General features: G+C 50.5%; 1 protein-coding gene across 9 annotated transcripts in view; it reads right to left on the bottom strand.

The window, feature by feature from the left end:
* The window catches only part of PAK4 (p21 (RAC1) activated kinase 4), a 49,525-nt gene that overhangs the window by 15,533 nt on the left and 10,828 nt on the right, over positions 1-23,164 (bottom strand). For 2 of the 9 annotated variants that reach the window (XM_066639003.1, XM_066639012.1), the window contains exons 2-3: positions 20,699-20,800; positions 15,088-15,198 (exon numbers count right to left, since the gene is read on the bottom strand). The exons of 4 other annotated variants lie outside the window; for them this stretch is intronic. In XM_066639003.1, the coding sequence (XP_066495100.1) occupies positions 15,088-15,097 (10 nt within the window). In that variant the 5' untranslated portion in view covers positions 15,098-15,198; positions 20,699-20,800. Of the gene's footprint in view, positions 1-14,705; positions 14,890-15,077; positions 15,199-20,698; positions 20,801-23,164 lie in introns of those variants that run through there. 3 more of the 9 variants (XM_066639004.1, XM_066639007.1, XM_066639006.1) reach the window with 3 other exon arrangements.

The raw sequence follows: 23,164 nt of genomic DNA, 5'->3' as shown, positions 1-23,164 counted from the left end.
GCCTTGCCACCACCGTCTCCAAGAGGAGGTTCTCCTCCGTTTGTGGCGACCATTAGGATGCAGGTTTCAAAAACAGCAGAGCTGGAGGCAAGAGAAAGGCTTCTGTCCAGGTTACCTGGTTCACAGCATGTGCAACTAGAGCAGCTGGAGCACAGAGTCTCCCTCGAAGGACTGGGGAGCACCTCACTCCTTGCTTCCATTTGCTCAAGGCAGATGGGCGACACCTGTCCTGAATGCTTTTTCAGCAGGCCTCGACTGTTTACACAAGGGAAAGGCGACTGGCCTCCACAGATCGCAGCCACGCCATGGAGGGAGTCACAGCCTTGGCTACTGACAGCCTCCTGAGACTGGTGGAAAGGTACAAGGACACATTCTTGGAGGTAGAGTGGTGTGTCCACAGCTCTTGGACCATTGCAGATGCAGAAAACTGTCACATCTGAGGTAGCCTGCCTCTGAATGCCAGCTGCTGAAGGAGCAGCCGCAGGAGAGGGCAACTGCCCACTTGCCCCTCCTGAGAATTCAGCAGCTTCAGCAAAGCCCACCATGACTTCGGAAGAGGTGGCTGCCTTTGCTGGGGGCCCCCCAGCTCTTTCCCTGCTTCTTCCTGGCTTTAAGCTGCTAGGGGGCATCACACTGGAACTTCCCTGTTTCATACTTCCTTCAGGACACCCACATCCTTCTTCTAAGAAATAGCTTGGCATGGAATCATCTCTCTGCCTCAGGATGGAGGCAGCCTAAGAAATGTCTTAGTCGGCCTTGCAGGCACTTGACCCCCAGCTAATCCCACAGGCTGTTCTTGGACACTCCACAGCTCTCGGGAGCCATCAGCCCTCTGTAGATCAGTCCCTGTCCAAATGGTGGTTTAATCACAACCACCACCACCAGGCTTGTTTACCAAAGTAGGATGCGGCTTCCTTTCCAGGCAAAGGAGGGGTGAGGCAGGAGCTACGAGGCTGAGTAAAGCCCTGTACTGCAGGCTGGTCAAACACCAGGACCTGGCAGTGAAGGGACAGCCTAAGAGCCAAAACAGTCACCACCAGGACGTTACCACCTACAAGCCGCTGGAGAGTGCCCGCCTGGGAGAAGGAAAACTAACTGAGGGAGGCACAGCTTCTGCCACTAACCAGAAAAGACCAGGAGCAAACACCTGCCTCCGTTGCCCAGGACATGGTTCTTATAATACTGAAGAAAGCCTGCCTCATGGATCTGCCAGCCCCAGAAGCAAGATATTCATGTCATTAAACAAGACTGCGTTAAAATGATTCTCTCTCTCTCTTTCTCTCTCTCGGCCAGGTAAGTGTACTGAAACTGTGCAATCCCCTGTTCCTTCCCAACTCCTCCCTCGCTTTGTGAACAACACTTGGTATTTGTGTAGACACTGTTGAGTGACAGGCATTCACAGATATTCTCTTCAGGAAGCAAGTATCATCACTCCCACACTGCAGACAGGAAAGACTGAGGCCCAGAGTCAGTACAAGGTCACAGTTCAAGGCAGGGGAGCCCCAATTCACCAGCTGGTCTCTTAGCTGGCCCACCCAGGAGTTAAACAGCCCTGCAGATAATGGCCTGGTGAGCATGGCCTTGAAGGAATCCAAGTGAGGAACATGCAGGAGAGCCGAGTCCCATTGAAAGGGAAGCCACAGCATGGCTCCTCCACACACAGAGGGGAGAATAGGGGACTCCTCTGGGGGTTGGGTCCTGGTCAATCCCAGGTTGCTGTGGCCAATGCATGGACATAAAGCTCTTCTTGGGAAGGCATAGCAGTGCCAAGCACCACTCTCAGCACAAGCACAAACAGCACCAGAAGCAGCACTGCCGACTCCTATTCACGTGAAGGTGGCCAGAAGAGCGTCTGGGAATCAAACCTCTCCCATCCTGACACACAGCACCCTGCAAACCCCAAATGGATGTTTGCTCCGGCTTATCTTGAAAGTCCAACTGCCGCACCTGCACACACAGAGTTCTGCAAACAGACAGTGGAAAAGTAAGAGAGTTGCATTTGTAAGAACAGCCACGAGAGAGAACATGTCTTACATTGCAAGCCAGGGCTTTGCTCTGCAAAATGGGTCACGATGACATTTTCAAAAAGATCAATATGGAGTTGTGGTCAAGGCAGGCAAGGGCCAGGGACTGCTGGCCCAGTGCCTCACGCCAAGCTGGGAAGGAGGAGCAGCAACCAGGCCCTGCTGCCTCCATGACCCCGGTTGGCTGTGCTGGCACTTGGCCACTAAGAGCAGCGCCAAGCCTGCTGCTCCGTGATTCATACAAGAACTGTCAAGGCAGCTTTACCTGCTGCAGACACATTTGGGATTTGAACTGGTGACCTACAAAAGTTTGCAGGCAGCTTTCATCCCCTCAAATCCCTCAGCCACGACCCGGAATGCACTTCTACACTCAGGGACACAGCACCCCAAAGCCGATTAGCTGGATCTGTGCTGCGACAGAACACACACCTGTGTCATCTCTTCAGTGACATTCCCACAGGCATCGCCCACACTCTGCACCCCACCCTCTGTAATCCTTGCAAAGGTTCTGTGTGAAAGGCATTCTCGGGGGAGTCGCATCTCTCCTGCAAGGGATAACAACATAAGAAGAGTCCTGCTGGATCAGGCCAAAGGCCCATCTAGCCCAGCTTCCTGTATCTCACAGTGGCCCACCAAATGTTTCAGGGAGCACACAAGACAACAGACACAACCTGCATCCTGGTGCCCTCCCCTGCATCTGGCAATCAGAGGTAGTCTACCTCTAAAACCAGAAGCTTGCACATACCTACCATAACTTGTAACCCGTGACGAACTTTTCCTCCGGAAATTTGTCCAATCCTCACTTAAACGCATCTAGACAAGATACCATCACTACTTCCTGTGACAAGGAGTTCCACAGACTAATTACATGCTGAGTAAAGAAATAAATAGCAAGCAAGCATACAGATCCTTCTTGCAGTCAGATAGCTTGTGGTGTAGCTTCTCTCCCCCAACTCACTCTTTTGTTACCAGGTGCTAGCTGAAAGAGGCCATGTGGCTAGCTGTGCCCTTTTGGGCCCTGGGAAGAGGGAGGCCGCAGCTCAAATGGCTGCCTGGGAAAACTGGGTGTTAACAGACACCAAGGAAGGAGTTACGGTCGGTAGCCAGCATTTAACAGGACAGGGAAATCTGGAAATACTAACACACCAGGAGCCTGACCCTGCTAGTCTAGACCAGGGGTGCCCAAACCCTGGCCCTGGGGCCACTTGCGGCCCTCGAGGCCTCTCAATGTGGCCCTCAGGGAGCCCCCAGTCTCCAATGAGCCTCTGGCCCTCCAGAGATTTGTTGGAGCCCGCACTGGCCCAGCACAACTGCTCTCAATGTGAGGGCAACTGTTTGATGTCTCATGTGAGCTGTGGATGAGGGCTCCGTCCACTGCTTGCTGTTTCACGTCTGTGATGCAGTAGCGGCAGCAAAGGAAAGGCCAGCCTTGCTTTGTGCAAGGCCTTTTATAGGCCTTGAGATATTGCAAGACCTTCATTCATTCATATAAGTTCCATCTTTAATATGTTCATTTATGTAAACTTATGTAAATTTATTCAAATTTTAAATGTAAATTAATTCTTTTTTCCCCCTCTGCCCCTGACACAGTGTCAGAGACGATGTGGCCCTCCTGCCGAATACTCTGGACACCCCTGGTCTAGACCAAGAGATAGAGCAGGGATTCTTACTGGATCCCCTAAACTCAGAGAGGTCCATAAGGTTTCAGACCCAGGAGGAGAGGCTACAGACCCTCCTGCATTCAGAAGCAGGCAGTGCCTTCGGTTGCCCTAATGTGTCAAGTTTTCTTTGCCTTTTGCCCTGCAGAGCCACCACTCTCGCCCTAGCAGCCAGAATTACGCTCAAGCTCAGCTGCCAGTATGTCCTCACTGGCAACACCAAGGAAATTGCCAATCAGCACAAGAACAAATCCTCATTACCACACAATGGCCAATTCTAGGAGGCTTGTTTGGGGCTTGCCCATAAGCCAACTGAATGGGCTCCACCCTTTACCTCTGCAGGTCAATCTTCAGAGAGAAATGAGAGAGAGACTCTTCCAGGTCCTGAAGAGTTCTGGGCACCTGCTCTCCTAGCATTCCAGCCTCAGAACATCAGCAGTTCTGCACGGAGCTGGGTGCCAAGCATTTGAGGCTAGAGCCTCGGAACACATCTTGTGTGACAGACCAGCACTGCGGCTCCCTCAGCCATATCCAGCCTATGAGCACCATCACCAGCACAGTGCCCTGCTGTCGACCCGTGTGCTGGAAAACAAGTGGCAGCACAGGCCACTATGTGGGATGGAGGGGAGAGGAAGCCTGGTTAAGCTTCACCCCACTCGTTAAGGGAATTCCCCACAAAGCCAGTTGCTGATCAAAGGTACCGAACAACCTGGGAGAATGAAAATTCACAGGTCTGCCCCAATGGCAGGGTCCACTTCTGGAAGAAATTATGCAAATCAAGCCAACTGACAAATGACACTTGCTCTGCATAATTTTATCTGCTTTAAGGAGTGCCTGGGGCAGGGAAGAGGAATGCACCCTTCCTAATCTGAAGCCCCTCCCAGGTCCTATCTGGGACTCCCAGTATATCACTAACCCACTAATGCCCCTACCAAATCTGATCCCCCAATTTATTCACCTGCCCTCCCTGCCAAATAACCAACATGGAGGACAGAACCACCACCCAGTGAAACCATCAGCTGAACGGGTAACTATATCTTCTCCCACTGAAACCTGAAAAAGTCACCATGGAGCAGGCAAGATGAAATCAGAACCCAAAATAAAGCCAGACTCATTACAGACACCCTGTCTGAGCGCTGGAACCATTTCGTTTCCTGGGTTGCTAAATTAAGGAACACAGATGGGAGAACAGCCTTCCAGTGGAGTCCGTTACCACATCTTCCTCCCACCTCTGGCTGTTCTGCCGACACATCAGTGCAGGAGTTGCCACCAAACAGAAGGAAAAGGAGACTTGCAAAAGCAGCTGCGAAGAGGCATCACGGCAGACAGCACCAACTTGATCTCCAAGGGCTGAGTCTGCACTTTGCACAGCCCTTCTCCACGGTTGCACTCAAATTCTCCACACCCTGAAAAGCACCATGATTATGAAGTGCTTTGCCAGACAGAACTCGACAGCCACCTCCCTCTGACAGGCTCATTCCATGCAGCCAAATCCAAGAGTGAGACCGCTCATTGCCCGGCTGACTTCTGGGCTCTGCCCCAAGTGGTGGCGCAAATAAGAGTTGATGTCTGCCTGGTCCCAAAGGAGAGGACAACCCAGGGACAATCCCAACCCCCAGACTGCAACGCTGGAGGGCCACCTCCTTCTCTAAAGCACTGGTCAATTCAAGCAGCCTGCTGCACAGATCCCAAACCCAGCTGTGGGACTGCAGAGAGACCATGGAGGAGAAGCAGCAGCCACCACCGCCACCAGTTTTCGACTCCGCACAGGCAGAAAGCAACATGCAAACCACAGCCCACACTGGCACAGGGTCCAAAAGACGCCGTTTATGAGGCAAGTTCAGGGACAGGAAATTCACCTGAAAAGGATGCGCCACCTTCATGCAAAAGTTCTTCCCCACCACCACCTCCCAGTCATAGTAATAATTAAGAGCCCAGCTACAGAAGAACCTGCACAGCAGAGAAGAGAGACGCGTCTCCAGAGATAAAGGGGCAGAAGACTCTCTCGGGATTAGGGCCAAGGAAAGAGGTCTTCAGACTCACAGGGCCAAGTCTCTTCCCGGGACCTCATTGCTCCACAGGCTTCAGCATCTACAAGGGTGTGTCCGAACACCTTGGCTCCCATTTATATGGCTCTGTGGGCCATCCTCTGCTCAATTAAGTGGCTGGTGCTGCCTCCCTTCCCCTCAACTCACTGGCCCAGTGGCAGTGTTGCCACATCAAAGTGCAAGCGCCCTGGCAGGCCACCCTGGCAGCAGCTCCCAGGACAGATGCTGGCACCTTGAAGGCCTTCACTGCCACAGCCTTAGACTCCCACTTCCCCCACTGCAAGGCCCACTTTAATTTTGTGTCCTTAGGGCTGCAATATTTAATCAATTAACACTATTTTGGTCAACTTCAAGTATCCGCAACTAACTGGGCAAATGTCTTTTAAGCAGGAGGTCTGGTCTAGAGGGTAGAGCCTCCGTCTGCCTGAAAATAACATCCACAAGGTCGCCAGTTCGAGGCCACCGGCAACGTGCGACCTTGAAGCAGCTGACAAGCTGAAGCCAAGCCATTCCATCTGCTCTGAGCATGGGAGGATGGAGGCCAGAATGTGAAGCCAGATCGGAATGAAACACCTGAATGTAGTGGTTCTTGAAAGAAAGAACCTTTTTTCAAATTGTAAAAATCCCTATTTAATAAGGGATTTAAATAAAGCCTGCCTATGTAAACCGCCTTGAATAAAGTCTTGAATAAAGACCAAGAAAGGCAGTATATAAATACCTGTTATTAATTATTATTATTATTATTATTATTATTAAGCCACGGATAGAAGCATTTCTCAAAGCTGCAGTCTTCCGAGGGCTTTCCCTGCCACGTGGGCATCACCCCACACCAAAGGGGGCTTTTTACTTAGAAGAACTGCCCAACCAAGCAGGCAGACTTGATCAAGCAAGGACAATGCACACAATTGGCTGCTTGAGAGTCTCTGCACCAGGCAATAGCCCAAAGGACTCTGTCCTCCCACCCCAGCTTCCAAAGGACAGTTGTGGCTGGACGTGGACAAGCACCTGCTTGCTGAACTGAAAATCAAAGGGACTGCTCTGTTCATTAAGCTGTAGAGTTGAAGAACCAAGAAAAAGAAAGGAAGCCCCTTTCGATCAATGGGGTTGATCAACTTCAGCAGAAACCAAGGCCAGAAATCACTGACCCCAGCCTCCTGGCCTCACCACTTCCTTTTCCTCACTGAGCGAAAGGAACACAGCTCTCTGCCATCTGGGAAGGTGGTGGGCCAGCCCCACAATCTCCAGCCCTAATCTGGATACCACCTCAAACTGGGCCCCCTCTAATCACCTAAGTGCAGGGGGAGGGGGGCTTACTCTTTCAAGTGAAGAGGAGGCCTTTTTTTCCTTGTTTAAAGGAGGACGGGCAACAGAGCAACTGCTCCTTTGCAGTCTTCCCCTTGGAAGTGGGCCACACAGGAAAGGCAGAGACAAGGCAGGCTAAGTCACAGCTCGGAGTAAGCAGCAAAAGGGCCACCCCTGACCTCCAAAACTCTCATTTCCAACGTTCCTCCTGCAAGCCCCTGGCCAGCAGGCCTCTCAGCACCTCGCAATAAAAATCCATGAGTGTCCCTGATCAAAGGGGTCCGAACAATGGCAGCCCAGTGTGCAGCCAGCTCCTCTCCCCTGGCATGACTAGGACCGGTGCCCACTGATAGCACACACTACCAGGAGGCTCTACATGTGCACACTAAGAAGCTTAGCAGCAACGGTACTCACTCACAACAGTGTCCTCTGTTCCTGGACGTGGGTCGATCGTCACGGCTCCTGGCTATACATAATCAAGACCGTATGGTGTGCAGGAGTCTTCAGGGAGATCTCTCCAGCCTGCCCCTACCAGCAGCACTGTTCTAAAGTCTGTTCACACTTCTGTCCCCCCTCCCCGTCCCCCCATCCCCCGCATTATACACCCAGTACAGTTATTGCCATCACCAGTTCGGCTCACTGAGGCTTGGCAGAATGACTCCCAATTGAACTAATCTGATGGCCAAGGGAAAAGCCTGGGGAGGACACTTGGGAGGGGGGTTTCCATCATTGGTGTGGCAAGAGCGGAAGCAGTTCTCAGTTGCTCCTGCTGCACAACAAGCGACTGGAGCATGCAGGAGGAGGGTAAACAGCCCTCAATGGCATGGGAATGAAAAACCAGAGCAGGCCTAGGAGGGGCCCAGTGTGTGCTTCCCCCCACCCCACTGCCATTTCCACATCTGTGAACTAGCAGGGAATGAAGTGGCATTGGAGGGGACCACCGTACTGAGTCCCTCTGCAAGAGCCCGGACCCCACAGGATTGTGTTAACAGGTGTGTCCGCCATACCCCTCCCCCAGCCAGAGAACTCCTGCCTGGCCTGGAGGTGGCTTGCCAGGAAGATCCAGCTACAGTTGACAGCTGTTCCCTGTGTGGAGTAAGGGGCGCAACCACTCCTGGCCAGAGGTTCCACAATTCAAAGGCAGCAGCCTTCACTGCTGGCAAATCTGGGACAGTCACTCAGAACACAGGCAATGCAAAATATTTTAACCCCACCGCAAACTTCAGAGCGCACTGAAACCCTGAAGAACAAGCAGAAGCAGGCAGCAGACACTCAGGGCAGCAAAGACTCCATGAAACAGCCACTACTGGCACTGCCCTCTGGGATGAGAAGGGGTGATGTGCCCCCTGGAAGGCCTCTGCAATTCCCCTTGCAGCCTGTACAGTCAGAGGTTCCACTCCCCGATCCATGTGCAGCCACAAAAAAAAAGCAGCAGTTTAAGCCTCAACTAAAAAGCCCCTGCAAACAGTGCAGAAGCAAAGCACTTCTGCTTGCAAAACGACTCCAACTGCAATCTGCTGCTGCTGCTGCTGCTGCTACTTCACGGCTGAGCAGTTTAATGGGATGCGCAAAGGCCCAGCACCCAGAGTCAAAAGACACAACCATCGGATTTCAAGAGACTGGCAGCAACCTGAGCCAATTTTCACTGCCACCTCAGCAAAGAGGCCTGTGCACTTGCGGAAGGAGGGGAGAAGGTCAAACTCCCCAAGGGGGAAGGAGGCATCTGTGAGCCAGCGCCCTCGAGCCACCACTGCCAGCCACCTCAACCTGGGTCAAACTCCATTTATTTCCCTGCCTTGTTCAATTAGTCTGCTATGAACTGACACTTGTTCGCAGCCCTGCCTGAGCAGAGGAGCTGGGCACTCCCAATTCCCCCAGCAGGCAGCCTGCAGTCAAGACCTTGCCACTGCCTCGCTGCTGAACCACCACCTTGAGAAAGAGGCAGGCCGAAAGAGCGGCAGACTGACTAAACTTGTTTCTTCTGGATCAGATATAAACTGGTTTGGCTATGTCGCCTAAGAAAAAAACACACACACAGGCATTTGCAGCCCTGTCTCTCGGCCTGGGAAAACAGAGAAGTCAGTCGGGCTTTGCAGGGAGTGGACAGCTCCTACAGGTACCAAGGGGTTGCCCCCCCCCCTGTTCTGCAGAGGACAGAGGCACTGTGAGCTTGCCCCAGTTGCAGAACACTTGCAGACCCCACCCCCAAAGGGCAGCCTGCCTTCGACTCCCAAGAGCCTGCCGGTCAGCAATCAGGAAGGTGCCAGCAGCAGCTTGCGGTCTGCCAACAACTGCTCGCTTTTGCTCTTCTGGTGGACTCTGGCAGGGAAACAGGCATCAGCTGCCCCCACCCACATTTCCCTGGCAGTTCTCTCTTGCCTTTCTCAGACAAGGAACACTGGGGCCTGAACTCTTGAATCTTGGCCAGTTATTGAGGAGTGGGACTCTCGACCTCTGTGCTGCCCTTCAGGAAGGCCTTGGGCAGCCAACTTCCAGAACGCGTGCTCTGTCTTTTGCTGGACCACTTAGACCTGGCCCCACATGACTATGCAGGCACGCACCAGAGACTGGGCCTTTTCGGTGCTGGCTCCAAACCTACACAGAATACCCTCCTGACAAGGATTCAGTTGGCCTCTGCTTTACCCTCTTTGGGTTGCTGTTTAGAGACCTGTCTTTTCTGTTCTGCTTTTGGGGGGGCAAGGATGGTTGGCTATGGGTGGGTGACTGTGGAGTTGTTAAGCCCTCTTTTTGTGATGTTTTAATTCAATTGTTAGCTGTCTTGAACTGCCACGGCAAGAAAGGCAGAGTGGAAACATTTACAAAATATATGCACTCCTATTGTCATACACCATGCACACAGATGGCACTCTCATCACAATGCAGCATGGCAGTCACCCACATTTTTCCATGGATGACCTGGTGGATGAAGCCTGGACCGCTGGCACACGGGGGCAAAACGCGCCAAGTTCCATTTTACAAAGTGAGCACAGACAGAAACAGGAAGCAAAAGCACGCTGCAGGCAACAGAAATGCTACAGGGGGACTAGCAGCCAGTGGAAGGGTACAGACCACTCCCCACCCCATTACACAGCAGGCTTCAACTTCTGGGCTGCTCTTGGTTCAGTCTCTACAGCCAAGTCCACAGCAACAAGCTCCCCTTTGCACCAGGCACTTGCCCCTCCAGTTCCAGCTGAAGACTCTGTCCCAGCCATGCCACTTTTTGCCCTCACTATGCTGTCCCACATGGACAGATCTGCCAGCCCAAAGCAGGTGCCACGTCAAACACGCAAGCCAGTTCAGTGCCGTGGAAGCACTTTGGCTTATGCATGGAGCCCCCTAGAATCTCACAGTTTTTGAAGCACAGGAAAACCCAGCCTGTCACCTTTGCCATTTAAGAACAGCCACAAGAGGCATTCCTCTGTGACAGCCGCCATGGGCCTGTGGTGGCACAAGCATTTGGGTCAATTCCTTGCCTCATTAACCCTCCTCAGCGCATGCAGCTGAATATGTTTAGGAATCCTGAGCCTGGATCAGAAGCATGGGCTGGATGCAGCTCACGCCACACTGAGCCTGCCAGTCCCACAACACATAGCTATCCAAAAGCCAGATGGTTGGTTGCCCCAAAGGGCTTTCTGGCAACTCCGTGCAGCCATTAATGCCGCTCAGCTGGGCACCTTGTCAGCACACAAATTCCACTGGGCAGCTGTTTGGGCGCAGTGGCATTTACACTCCACTGTGCTGTAAGTGGGGGATGGAGGGAGGAAAAGAGTAGTGAGCAGAGACTCCCTCTCAGTGGGCAAGGAAAGACAACAGAGCATGGAACACAAACAGAGCTGTGCAATGATCACTGTCATCTTGAGGGTCTAGAAACAGGCTGGGCCATTGCTGAGCTGCAGGCCAAGGAAGCTTCAAGTGGCAGATTCAATGGGCTCCAGGCTCAGTCTGGCTTCCCAGATCCCTCTTCTCTCTCCCATACACACCTGTCCAAAGCTGAAGGGTAGGTGCTTGGTCTGCAGAAACTTGCCCTCCCCTTACAAGCCCTCCATGGCCTGGCTGCACCCTCCACATCCCATCCTGTGGTTTCCACATGCCCAGCTACCTGAAGGTCTCCTGCTCCCCTTGCTGCATGTTGTTCCTATGGCTCAGGCCTCCAGGATGCCACATCCCTCTCCTTCCCCATAAATCCTTTTAGCAAACCCCCTTCATCCCTAGGCCCTGCAACCAGCCAAAATACATCAGCTTGGAACAGATGCATTTTTCTTCCCTGTTGACTCTCCCGTGCTAGATTTTAAATATAAGTTCCATGGGGCAAGGACCTGTCTCTTATGCTCTGCAAAGTGTCACACATACCAACTGATTTATATTTGAAGAAACCAACACACCAGCACCTCTACTACCTACCACCACAGCCTGCTCTGCTCTCTCCCCACCCAGGAACTCTATCTTGTGTCTGTTAAGAAATGGAAGGTGTGTTCTACATCCTCTAACACAAATGTGAAGGTGGCAACCTGCGAACTTTAAAGCTGCACAGAATTCTCTGCCCTTCAGGTTTGGGTATCCAACATGCAAAGGAAATGAAATCAGAAGGCTGATGTTCCAGGGCTGGCATGGAGCAAAGTCAAGGAAGGCACTGGCTCAGAGACTCACCCCCTATCCCCCACAGGCTGCACTGCTCTCCTTCTATTGTCCAGTACCCATGCTGAAAGTGCCCTCTGGGTGATCCTATGCCTTCATATCTTGGACATTCTCTGTTATTCAGTGTTTTTGGAAGAAGAGACTAAGAACAACCCAAAACATTATGGGAACACCTTCTATCCCTTGACTCTAGAGAAATAATGTGCTATCTGAAAGAGGGCACTGATATAGTAGATTTAGAAGGGACACTGAATTTGTTAATGGCAACAACTTGAATTGGGGGAAAAACAAACACAAGCATTCAGCTTCTCAAGAGCAGGTGCAGAGAATGTGGGACATCTCACTTCATGAGATGAATTCATTTTTCCAGTTATTCCAGGCATCCAGCAGACAAGTTGACAGAAAAATGTACTTTATGGAAGAGTAATTCTCAATATCCCACTCAACCCCATATATTCCTCCCAGTGAACACATTTTTAGAACTACACTTTAGAAAAAAGCAAACCTCTGTCATTTGCTTCACGCAGCTTTACAAAATTTGTTTAGTTTTAACCCAAAAAAGTCAAGAAACCACTCATCTAACCTGTCCTATTTTCACTTCATTTCTTCCCTCCCGCCCCCTCCCCCCCATCTCAGATAAGATACTCCACTCTGGGGAGGCTCCAACACACACAGAATCCTGAGATCTGAGAAACTCAGTTTTTTTGTGAATTATAGAAAGAGGCCACCAGAGGCTTACAGGGTCTGCTATTGCACATGGCCTGCTATTGCACAGGGCCTGCTATTGCACAGGGTCTGCTATTGCACATAGATCAGGAGAGAGATCTTGGGGTGGTGGTGGTGGCTCAGTGTTTTAAAGTCTGGTGTACAAAACCCATGGAATTTCACAGCACAATCTCAGTGGTGGTGGTGGACAGGTCGATGAAAGTGTCGACCCAATGTGCGGCCGCAGTGAAGAAGGCCAATTCTATGCTTGGGATCATTAGGAAGGGTATTGAGAACAAAACGGTTAGTATTATAATGCCGTTGTACAAATCGATGGTAAGGCCACACCTGGAGTATTGTGTCCAGTTCTGGTCGCCGCATCTCAAAAAAGACATAGTGGAAATGGAAAAGGTGCAAAAGAGAGCGACTAAGATGATTACGGGGCTGGGGCACCTTCCTTATGAGGAAAGGCTACGGCGTTTGGGCCTCTTCAGCCTAGAAAAGAGACACTTGAGGGGGGACATGATTGAGACATACAAAATTATGCAGGGGATGGACAGAGTGGATAGGGAGATGCTCTTTACACTCTCACATAATACCAGAACCAGGGGACATCCACTAAAATTGAGTGTTGGGCGGGTTAGGACAGACAAAAGAAAATATTTCTTTACTCAGCGCGTGGTCGGTCTGTGGAACTCCTTGCCACAGGATGTGGTGCTGGCGTCTAGCCTAGACGCCTTTAAAAGGGGATTGGACGAGTTTCTGGAGGAAAAATCCATTATGGGGTACAAGCCATGATGTGTATGCGCAACCTCCTGATTTTAGGAATGGGTTAAGTCAGAATGCCAGATGTAGGGGAGAGCACCAGGATGAGGTCTCTTGTTATCTGGTGTGCTCCTTGGGGCATTTGGTGGGCCGCTGTGAGATACAGGAAGCTGGGCTAGATGGGCCTATGGCCTGATCCAGTGGGGCTGTTCTTATGTTCTTACGGCCTTTCATCCCCTTTTAAGGATGTATCAGTAATTGTTTGGGGACGTGCCTCAAACAGCAGGAGAGGTAGAGCAGAAATACAGTAGCTTTTTCCTTGTTTAAACAGGAGCAGCCTGTGAAAGTTCATGCCACATTCAATCTATTCATCTAAGGCACCACTGCCTTAGATGCACTTCTGGCCTTTGTGCTGCAAATGGGCAAAACTCCTCTTGAGGGAGTTTTCATTACGATTCTAGTCCTCAAGGAAGCACAAGAAAGGTCCATTTCTAACAGCAGATGGAAAAGGAACTGTGACATTTACATGTGTGTCAGTTGCTAAATGCTGCAGCTGCACACAACACCTCCTGTCCCTTCCAACACTCCTCTGATTCCTGTCCCCCTTCTAGACACCCTCCTGCATCAAAATCTTTTTCTGCTCATCTTCCCTCCCTCTTCAAATTAAAAATTAAAAAGTCAGATAAATTAAAAAAGTTATTTAAGTCTCTCACCACAAAGCATTTTGTTCTGCAACAATAATAAAAGAGTGGGGGGGGGGGTTCTACACACAGGGTCACCTACAAGTGTGGGTCATCTATAGGGCCTTTCAACTTCACTTGTACACACAGAGAAGTACAGGGACAGCATTCCAGGTATAACAGCTTGCAGCTAAAAACCTCTCCTACACCCAAATGATCCCCCTCCCACCCCACAGCCTTGCAGGCCACAATCAACAGGGCGGTACAGACTGAAAATCTCACTAAGAAAGTCATAATTACAGAATTGCAGTCCTGAGCTGCTGCCTTCCCTCTCCCTTTCCAGGAATGGTCTCCAGGTTAGGGGAGGGGGAAGATGCAACTCTACTTTTAAATGTGATAAAACCCATTTTTAAAAAGGTACATAAGCAAATTTACACAACACATTTCCAAGTCTTAAGGAGGTCACTTGTCTCCCAGGTGGTTTAGGAAAGGGGGGACGGGCAGGAAGAAGAGAATAAGAAATCACAGGCAGGGCTTTCTCCACAAAATGTAAACGTGTCCAAGATCAAATCTACATGTCCAGCGTGTGCGTGGACACACCCCCACACCATACCCTCAAAAAGCCTCTCTCTCCTTTTCTCAGAGCCTAGGAAAAGCCACGCTGTCCATCACTCCAAGCTGAGCGTGAGGGAGACTTCTGCCACTTGCCAGCAGAATGCCTGCCCTGGCCTCCCCATACACTGAGCAGTGGGGAGAGCCCAGCCTCCAACTGCCACCATAGCAAGCCAGCAGAGAATCCACCCTTCCTGGAAGCGCCTTCTCTGCCACGAAACTGAGTGGAGGAGGGGGCGAGGGAAAGGGAGCTCCTGGGCAGAGCTAGCAACTCACCTCACTCATCAGGGCACTTCCTGGAAAGTAGGTCAGAGGGTGCTGGGGGAGAGGAGTCAATCAGCAGGGGTGGAGGAGAGAAATGCAGAGCCAGGCTCTGCCATCAGCAGGCTGTGTTCTCTTCTCTGCTCAGGGTGGGAGAGTCGCTTGGTTTCCCAGGAAGGAGACACGGCTGGAGGGCCGCACTCCTCAGCTCCGACACAAGTTTCCTGACGTTACAAGCCCAGAAGCACCGCCCTCCCTCCCTCCCTCCTCTGCCCCCCCTTAGTGGTCCGCACTGGGCAGGCAAAGGAAGCAACACTGCTCCCTGTGGCAAAGCAGCTCAGGTGCATGCAAGGAGGAGAGAAAGAGATTGGTGCTTCACAACTATACCTGAACTTACAAACACACATGGGAAGGGCAGTCCTCAAGTTACCGGACAAAATTTCTCCTCTCCAGTATCCATTATTTAGAAGCTAGGCACCCTTTGAGTTGGAAGCCTGCATCTCAGCTCCTAGAGGGAGGCGGGAAAATGAGGAAAAGTCACTCTGTACATGGTCAAAGGTATTTGTCATCCCACACACTCAGCGCTGACTCCCGACATTTGAGTCTGGCTCAGGTTAAGCCCTGTCAGAAGGAGGAAAATGTAGGAAGAGACTCTGGGTACAGGGGCAGGCACATACATGGAGATGTACCTGTAATCCACCCCAGGGGAGGAGAGCATAGAAATGGGCAGAACAGTTACTCAGCTAACCTAGGATAAAGCCCCTAAATGCCTGCAGACAAATAACCTCACTCTCCTCCCTTGCCCCTGACGGGGGTACTTGAAATGGCAAAACGTCACCTGCCAAGCTAAACACTCACACCCCACTGCATGGAACAAGGTAAGTGGAACCCAGCTGCCTACAATACCATCTCTCCACACCCATTACCTTTCCCTCCATAGATTCCAAGGGCAGAATGTACATTATCCCATCAAAAGTCATGCAATTTTTGTACACCTCCATATGGCCCAAAACTGGCATTTTGGAGAGTCATGTCTTTTCTCCCCTCCAGCCACTCCCTGACTGAAGCAGTTGGTACCTTTTTACAGGATCCAAGAGCTCCCTCCGCCCAGGCACACTTCCTCCCCCATGCCAGATTGATATCAGTCCTTACACACACACACACACACACACACACACACACACACACACACACACACACACACACGTACGTTCAAAGGGATACAGATACTGAGCCACTCCCCACATGCTACAAAGAGGGTTACCCGACCCTGATCTGAATCACAGAGCCAGTGAAACCAGGACTTTGGACCCTTCCACAAGCTCCTGGTTTCACTTGGCTGGGTTGCCACCCTACACATTGAACTTAAAGTCATAAGTGAGGAAGGGAGGCTCTCCAAGCTCTTAGAATCAAATAAAGCAAAAAGACCTCAGCCTTAGTAGTTTTAAGCAAGTGTTTCCAACATCAAGCCCGCCACCTCTTCTCACAAATATCAAGAGCCCACCACACCTCTCTGGTTTTAAGTCACTGAGCACATGGAATGAACATGCAGGTAACTGTTCCACTAGGCAAGTTTGGCTGCCTGGTGGAGTCAGGTCTTGGTTCTCCCAGCTCAATCGTGTATGCGCTGGCAGGTAGCAGGTCTCCAAGTCTTGGTGCCAACTCCAACAAATTGTTCCTGTATGAATAAGGTCACATCTAGCACAGAAACGGTATTCTCAGCACTATTTTAGACAGATCATACAGAAAGCAGTTAAAACTGTGGCCGAGTCCAAAGGAACATTGTAGGAGGTGGTGCAAACTGCTCTTGCAATCCTGCTAGACACTGCACTGCTCCCTTGCCCACTTCATAGTCTCCTGCTGAAGGAGAGGAGCGAAGGGTCCAGCCTGTGGGGAACCCAGCGCCAGACTTTTCTGCATCTAGTAGCCAGTAGACATTAGAGCATGGGCATCCACAGGCCTGCCTGCCTGATCATCACACCTTGGTTTTCAGAGGCTCTGTTCTGCAGGTGGTGACCTGAAATTGAGCCCTCCCAGCTGCACCATTCTGTATCTGGAACATCCTTCCACAAAAGGCTTGTTTGGCACCAAACTTGTTATTTTTCCAGTGCCACACAATTATTTGCTCAGGCCTTCCTTTCTGTGACTTGGTCTATTTTAACTGTCAAGACTTTTTGCCCTTCTAATTTTATTTAAGGTGTTTTCATTGTTGCTTTTAAGTAGACCTTTTGAAAAATGATGTCATGCCTGAATTTAATGTTATGTTCTCTGGTAATGACTGTTGGCTGCTATGGGAGTTTTCTAGGTAAAGGGGCACACAATTCTGCAAATGCTTACAAGGAAGAGAATTCTACAGATGCTTATTAACCATTCCAAACAAAATGAGATCTTATGTAACAAGGAGAGTTTATCCCAAGTTACAAAAGTCATAAGTTTCTCTAAGCCCCGGCCTACGCCCTGAAACGTGTCAGGGGTTTAAGGGGTTTCCTACATTGTAGGACCCCCCCCCCCCCGTTAACAACTTGAGGATCATGAGATTTCCCTGCTATTGTTTCCCTTGGCAGTTCAGTGCATTTTGGTTGTGTTCTGGCCTGCTGGCACACAGTGTACATACCACATGATCCTGCAGAAGACAAGAAAGGGGTTAACAGGAATGAGAACTGGAGCCAGAGGGAACCTGAGCCAGAGTGGAGCAAGGAGATTTCAGCTTGCAGCCAATGAGGCAGCAGCGTTTGAAACAAAACCAGCCAATCCAGCATTTTGTGACTCAACATCAAAAGAGAAGGGAGGGCTGGAGGGAAGAGGACACGGTAATGGTGGATTCTGGAACAGGCAGACCCTGGCTGAAGAAGAACTTCAATCCACAAACAGGTGTGCTTCATAAACACAAAAGAATCCCCTGCTCCACACTCTGCAACACAACACTGACACAAGGAGTGCGGGCACAGCAACAAGCTTTGCGGCTTCCTTGACCCCAGGGCAGATCAGATCCTGCCTTTTTGGACTCCACCAAAGCACCCTTTATTGCTTGCCCCAAAGCAGTGGTGTAACTACGGTGAGTAACTGGCCCACCTCACCCCAGCACTGTCTGTTCTAGTGGCTGTCTGCTGGTATTCATTTGCATCTTTTTAGATTGTGAGCCCTTTTGGGACGGGGAGCCATTTAGTTATTTGATTTTTCTCTGTAAACCGCTTTGTGAACTTTTAGTTGAAAAGTGGTATATAAATACTGTTGTTATTATTATTATTATTAAGTACTGCAGGCATCACAATGTACTCTGGAAGCGGCCCCTCCCACTCGCCATTGGAGCCATTCCGGGCAGCAAATGCCGGGCATTCGCTGCCTGGAATGGCTCTGACAGCAAGTGGGGGGGGTCCCTTACAGGGCGCATTGTGGTGCCTGCAGTACTTATAGCCCCCTCCCTGTAGCTACACCACTGCCTGAAAGCTAAGTAGGTAGCGCCTCTTAAGCCCATTGCCTTGATTTTTACCCAGATGCTTAAGTCCTGATGCTCAGTTAAAAGATCCAGATGCAATATCATTGCTTTGCACCTGAAAGGTCGCTACCTCAGCAATCCTCCAACAACCTTGTCATGTAGCAAGTACAACCCTTGCATTGTGGGAAGGCAGAGGGGCAGGAGCAAAACTAAGGTCACTGGCCAAGCTGCATGGAACTGAAGACCTGCTATCCGAGGGGACGTCTGCAAACCTGGAGGAGCTTCAGGCCCGTTCCACTTCCCGGGCATCTCAAGGGAACACTGGGGATCGCAGCTCTGTTTGTTTCAGTCCTGAACTGAACAGAAGGTTGGGCAAGAGAAGGCCCTGGCTAGAAGACAGGCATCTGAGCCAGAACCAGAAGAGATTCATGCACCTGGCTTCCTATTGCACCATCGGACAGCAGCGGAAATGCTCCACCCCGAAAGCACCTGTGAGGACAAGCCATTCAGAGAAATGGCCAATTAATAGCCCTGGAATGTGATGGCTGTTCAGAGCTGACAAGGAGTTCTGCCAGCTAATTTTTAATTACCCCAAATAAAGCACACAGAGCAGAGAGTTTGGAGTGATTCACAAATGTGGCAACAGAGCCACAGTTCAGGAAACTCTCTGGGCACTTCCAACGTTCTCAGTTTCCTGGTCACATCCAGAAATCATCATAATGGAGGTCTCCCCACAAGCCTGACATGCCATACAGCCCACCACACAAACCCTCACCAAGTTGCTGATTCCATGCAGCAAAGGAGAGAACGCCTACAGGTGGAGGGTGGAGCTACTCAACCCCCAGGGAAAGACCGGGCAGGGCTCTTCATCCCCTTCCATCCATGGGCTCAGAGTTCCAACAGGAAAGGCCACTCAAGGGCTTTCACACTGCTTCACAAGGAAACAAGCAGGTTAGTGGTGCAGGAATTTCCTCCTTGCCCCTGACTCAGTGCCTCTGGCCACGCCTCTATTTTTTTCATATTAGCTCTTACATTAAGTGCACAGGTCACGTTTCCAACATTCCAAGCAGACACATGCATAGCAAGAGTCCTGGTTTTCTGTCTGGGCTTTCCCAAATGGTCCATCTCACTTCTGCGGCACATATTGACCAAGCCTGGACTGTTCCTCCAGCGGCTGTTAGACAACCTCATTCTCAATCCAAACGTGTGCCTGCCAAGTCCTTCATAGTCTCTCTCTACAACTACAGTACCGTAGGATAAGATACCTGTAGTTAAGTATAAGATTTCCCTAAGCATACAGTAGCTGTGATGGGGGGGGGGGGTGTATTGGACCAGGAAACCAGAGTGGGGAAGGGTTCAACAAGTCTTTCCCTGCAGCACCACTACCCTGGTCCAATTTCTTACCCTCCCCACTCACTGACCCAAGAAGAAAACACAGAGACCTTATCGCTTGTCTTCCCACATCTCAGCTAGGTTAGCCCACAGGTATCTGTACCATCCTGCTGTTTCTCCACAGGACAATTCTGAGTAAAGGACCAAAGAAGCAAGCACAGCGTCTCTCTTCTTATCCATGAGCCCTGCCCTTTTTCGCCAAGTGGCCAGGAAGAGGCAGTGATAATCAGCCCCAAAAAGGTACATTCACTGATGATTCTCTAACCCTGCTTTAAAAAACAGCAGAAAAAAACCCTCCTTTTCAAAAAAGGAATTTACCGGGCATTTCAGTCTTCCTGTTCAGGTCTCCTAGTCACCAGGCAATGACTCAATAGGCAAACACCATCCTGGCAGGGGGCTGAAACCAGGCACTCCTCTGTCCCTGGCAGAGCCAACACTCAGTTCCTTAGAACCGAGTCGCCTGCTTTCCGCCCAGCCCTTTCTGGTTTCTCTCCCCCTCTCCTTTGGATGGTGCTCAATTTGCCCTGTGCAGCCCCACAGAGAATCCTTGCCTATAAACAGTATGGAGGCTGTGCAGCACAGGAAACATTGTTTGTGTTACACCAGGGCAGTAAAGCCAAATGTGCAGATCAAAGAACAGCCAACTGAACTCTAGAAAATGTCTGCAGTTCTCATCCAGTCTCCAAAGTGCATAACTCCCTATCAGACAAAGGGGGGGGGGTGCTCTGACTAAGGAGGCAGCCAAGGGGAACCAGCTTCAGGTTCCTCTGAGTACAGCCACTTAGTGGAGCTTGGGACTCCTGAGAACCACTGAGGAACGTCCATCTTGAGATTATCTTGGGGCCTATAGGGCTTTCATTCTTGATACCTCCATTGTTTTTGCTTTCCCCACAAACAGAAGCACTCGCCTGGAGGTACGTAAGCACATATAAGAACACCCACAAACCATGCATTATTTACCCTTCCACTCAAAGACATCAATCAAAAGCAGTTAAACAAAAGCACAACCCAAAGAAGAGAAAGCCACAAAAAGTGGGCCATGCCATGCCAAGCCAAAGACTCCATCCCAATCAAGCTTAGCTGTGTGGACAGGACAACATTTCCCACAACCCAAATGACAACCCCACAGGTTGAGGACTTCGAAATGCAAACTCTCAACTCCTACAATCAAGACACCAACCTTTTTATTTCACACCTTGCCTCCATTCGAGAAGTCAAGGTCAGCCTTTGAGGAAAGGACACAGACAACTCGCCACCACGGTCCCCATCTGGTCACACCAACCTGGACAAGACTCACAATAGCAAGAGGAATGTCAAAAGAGTCATAAAGCTCTCGCAAGTGAAACTAAAGTCCCTTTTCACTGATGCATAATCAATCCTCTCCTGGCCTCTGAGGGGAATCTGCTGTAATGAGGATTTTAATGCAGCCTGGCAGCAGGCCGGGTTACTGGCACTGACTGTATCTTTAAAAAATAAATAAATGCCCGATTGTTTTGCTGGACAACACACAGTCGAGTGCAGGTTCTTTCCTCCCCCTCCCAGGCTCTGGGAAAAGTTTCTGCTGGCAGGGCACTGCCTGGCCAGGGCCTCGACCTGCACAATGAAATGCTAACCAAGGCCCACCGCCCTGGCAAGATGAGAGCAAAATGGTGGCCTCTGCATTCCAGCTGCACTCCTTGGTTAGGCAAGAGCACTTCTAGCAGGAGGAACCACAAATAAACCTCACCCTGGTCCGATCATGCTGCGAAAGCATTTCAAGACACAGAAAGAGGCCAGTGGGGGGAAGGAGGCGGAGCGCAGCAGAAAATGATCTTTTCCCCCTGCAGGCTGTTTGCAGACCTGAGCTCCACTGACTCTCTCCAGCTGTTTCCCTACTCGCTTTTCTGCGCACTGGCCTTCTGCACATCGCTGCCTGATCTTGCTGTCTGCACAGAAAAGCCCACTTGAAGCAGCTATGGCAGACACCGCTGTTGATCAAGGCGGACTCCCTGGAGGGGTTTCTGATCCCAGGCTTGAAGGGGTTGCAATGCAAAAGGGGTGTCCCCACCAAGAGTGGTTTTCAGGCACTTGTGCTGAGCATGCAAGACCATCACAAGTCATGCCCTTCAATTCCCAGAGCCACCCAATTGGCTTCCATAATTTTCCAGCGTTCTCCAAACTTTTTGACTAGAGGGCTGCATCAAATACCTGGCATGGTGTTGAGGGCTGGAAAAAAATGTATATATAAAATTTATATAAATAAATTAGAGATAGAACTTAGATGAGTGAATAAATGAATGAAAGGGTTCAATTATTCAACCTCTATGGCCCTCAGAACATCCTCCAGACACAACCAGAGCATAGTTCCTGTCACGTTCCGCCAAGTGGGCCAGAGGCTTTCAAGGGACAAGAGGCTTGCTGTGGACAAGGATAGAGGCTTGCCGTGGGCCTGGGTTTGGAGACCCCTGCTTTAGGCAAAGGGGCATCTGGCACTGCACCACAAGAGCCTTTCAACTCAGACAGCAGGAGGGTCAAGATGAACTCTGAAGGAGCATAAGACAAATTATGCTACTGAAAAATTAGGCTACTGAAAAAAAGAAAATATTTCTTTACTCAGCGTGTGGTCGGTCTATGGAACTCCTTGCCGCAGGATGTGGTGATGGCATCTGGCCTGGATGCCTTTAAAAGGGGATTGGACAAGTTTCTGGAGAAAAAATCCATTATGGGTTACAAGCCATGATGTGTATGTATAACCTCCTGATTGTAGAAATGGGCTATGTCAGAAGGCCAATGCAAGGGAGGGCACCAGGATGCAGGTCTCTTGTTATCTGGTGTGCTCCCTGGGGCATTTGGTGGGCCGCTGTGAGATACAGGAAGCTAGACTAGATGGGCCTATGGCCTGATCCAGTGGGGCTGTTCTTATGTTCTTAAATTCCCTCTACACCCCACAGCTCTAACATATGGCACTCCATCCAGGGAGGGTTTTGCCCAATTGCCACTCCTCTTCTGATGGAATGTGACACATTGAACCCAGCACTCAGAAGAAAGGCAGTAAGTGGCAACTCAGCGCAGAAGGTCTCAAAGGGTTGCAGCAAGCGTCACTCCGCAAGTCTGTTGAGAAATACTCTGTCATTCACCTAAAAACCTTGCAGACTGTCTTGAGCCATTTCTTTGAGAAAATGATTTCATTGCACTTCTCCAACATTCCCCATCTTCCCTTGTTGCAGCCCACACATTGTGCGCCCCTGCTTTTAATCAGAGAAGGAGAAATATCTGCAACGGCAAGGCAGCCCATGGGGGGGGGGGAATATGAGATAAAGGCTTCCCTGTGACATTAATGAGCAGACTGGTGAAGCTTCCCAGGCCTGGCCTGTCCTCGCATTTCTCAGGCAACTTTCTATCCAATACCAAAGAGATACACTTGACACCAAAGGATGAAGAGAGGCTCATTAAGAAGAGTCATGACCATCAGAGCCACCTCCTAGCAAGGGGGGGGGAAGTGGAAGTCTGAAGGGGTTATCCTGACTACCCTCGCTCACCATCTGCCTGTATACATCATTCCACATTTTTGTGTTTTCTGGGGGTAAATCATGGATAGTGCTACAATCATAGCAAGTTACAAGTCTTATCATCAATTAACCTTTGGAGAATACATACAAGAGGCAAA

Source organism: Tiliqua scincoides, chromosome 10, assembly GCF_035046505.1.
Source record: "Tiliqua scincoides isolate rTilSci1 chromosome 10, rTilSci1.hap2, whole genome shotgun sequence".
In the NCBI taxonomy this organism is placed as follows: domain Eukaryota; kingdom Metazoa; phylum Chordata; class Lepidosauria; order Squamata; family Scincidae; genus Tiliqua; species Tiliqua scincoides.
The sequence above is the reverse complement of the archived record's forward strand: the minus strand, read 5'-3'. Positions and strand labels throughout refer to the sequence as shown.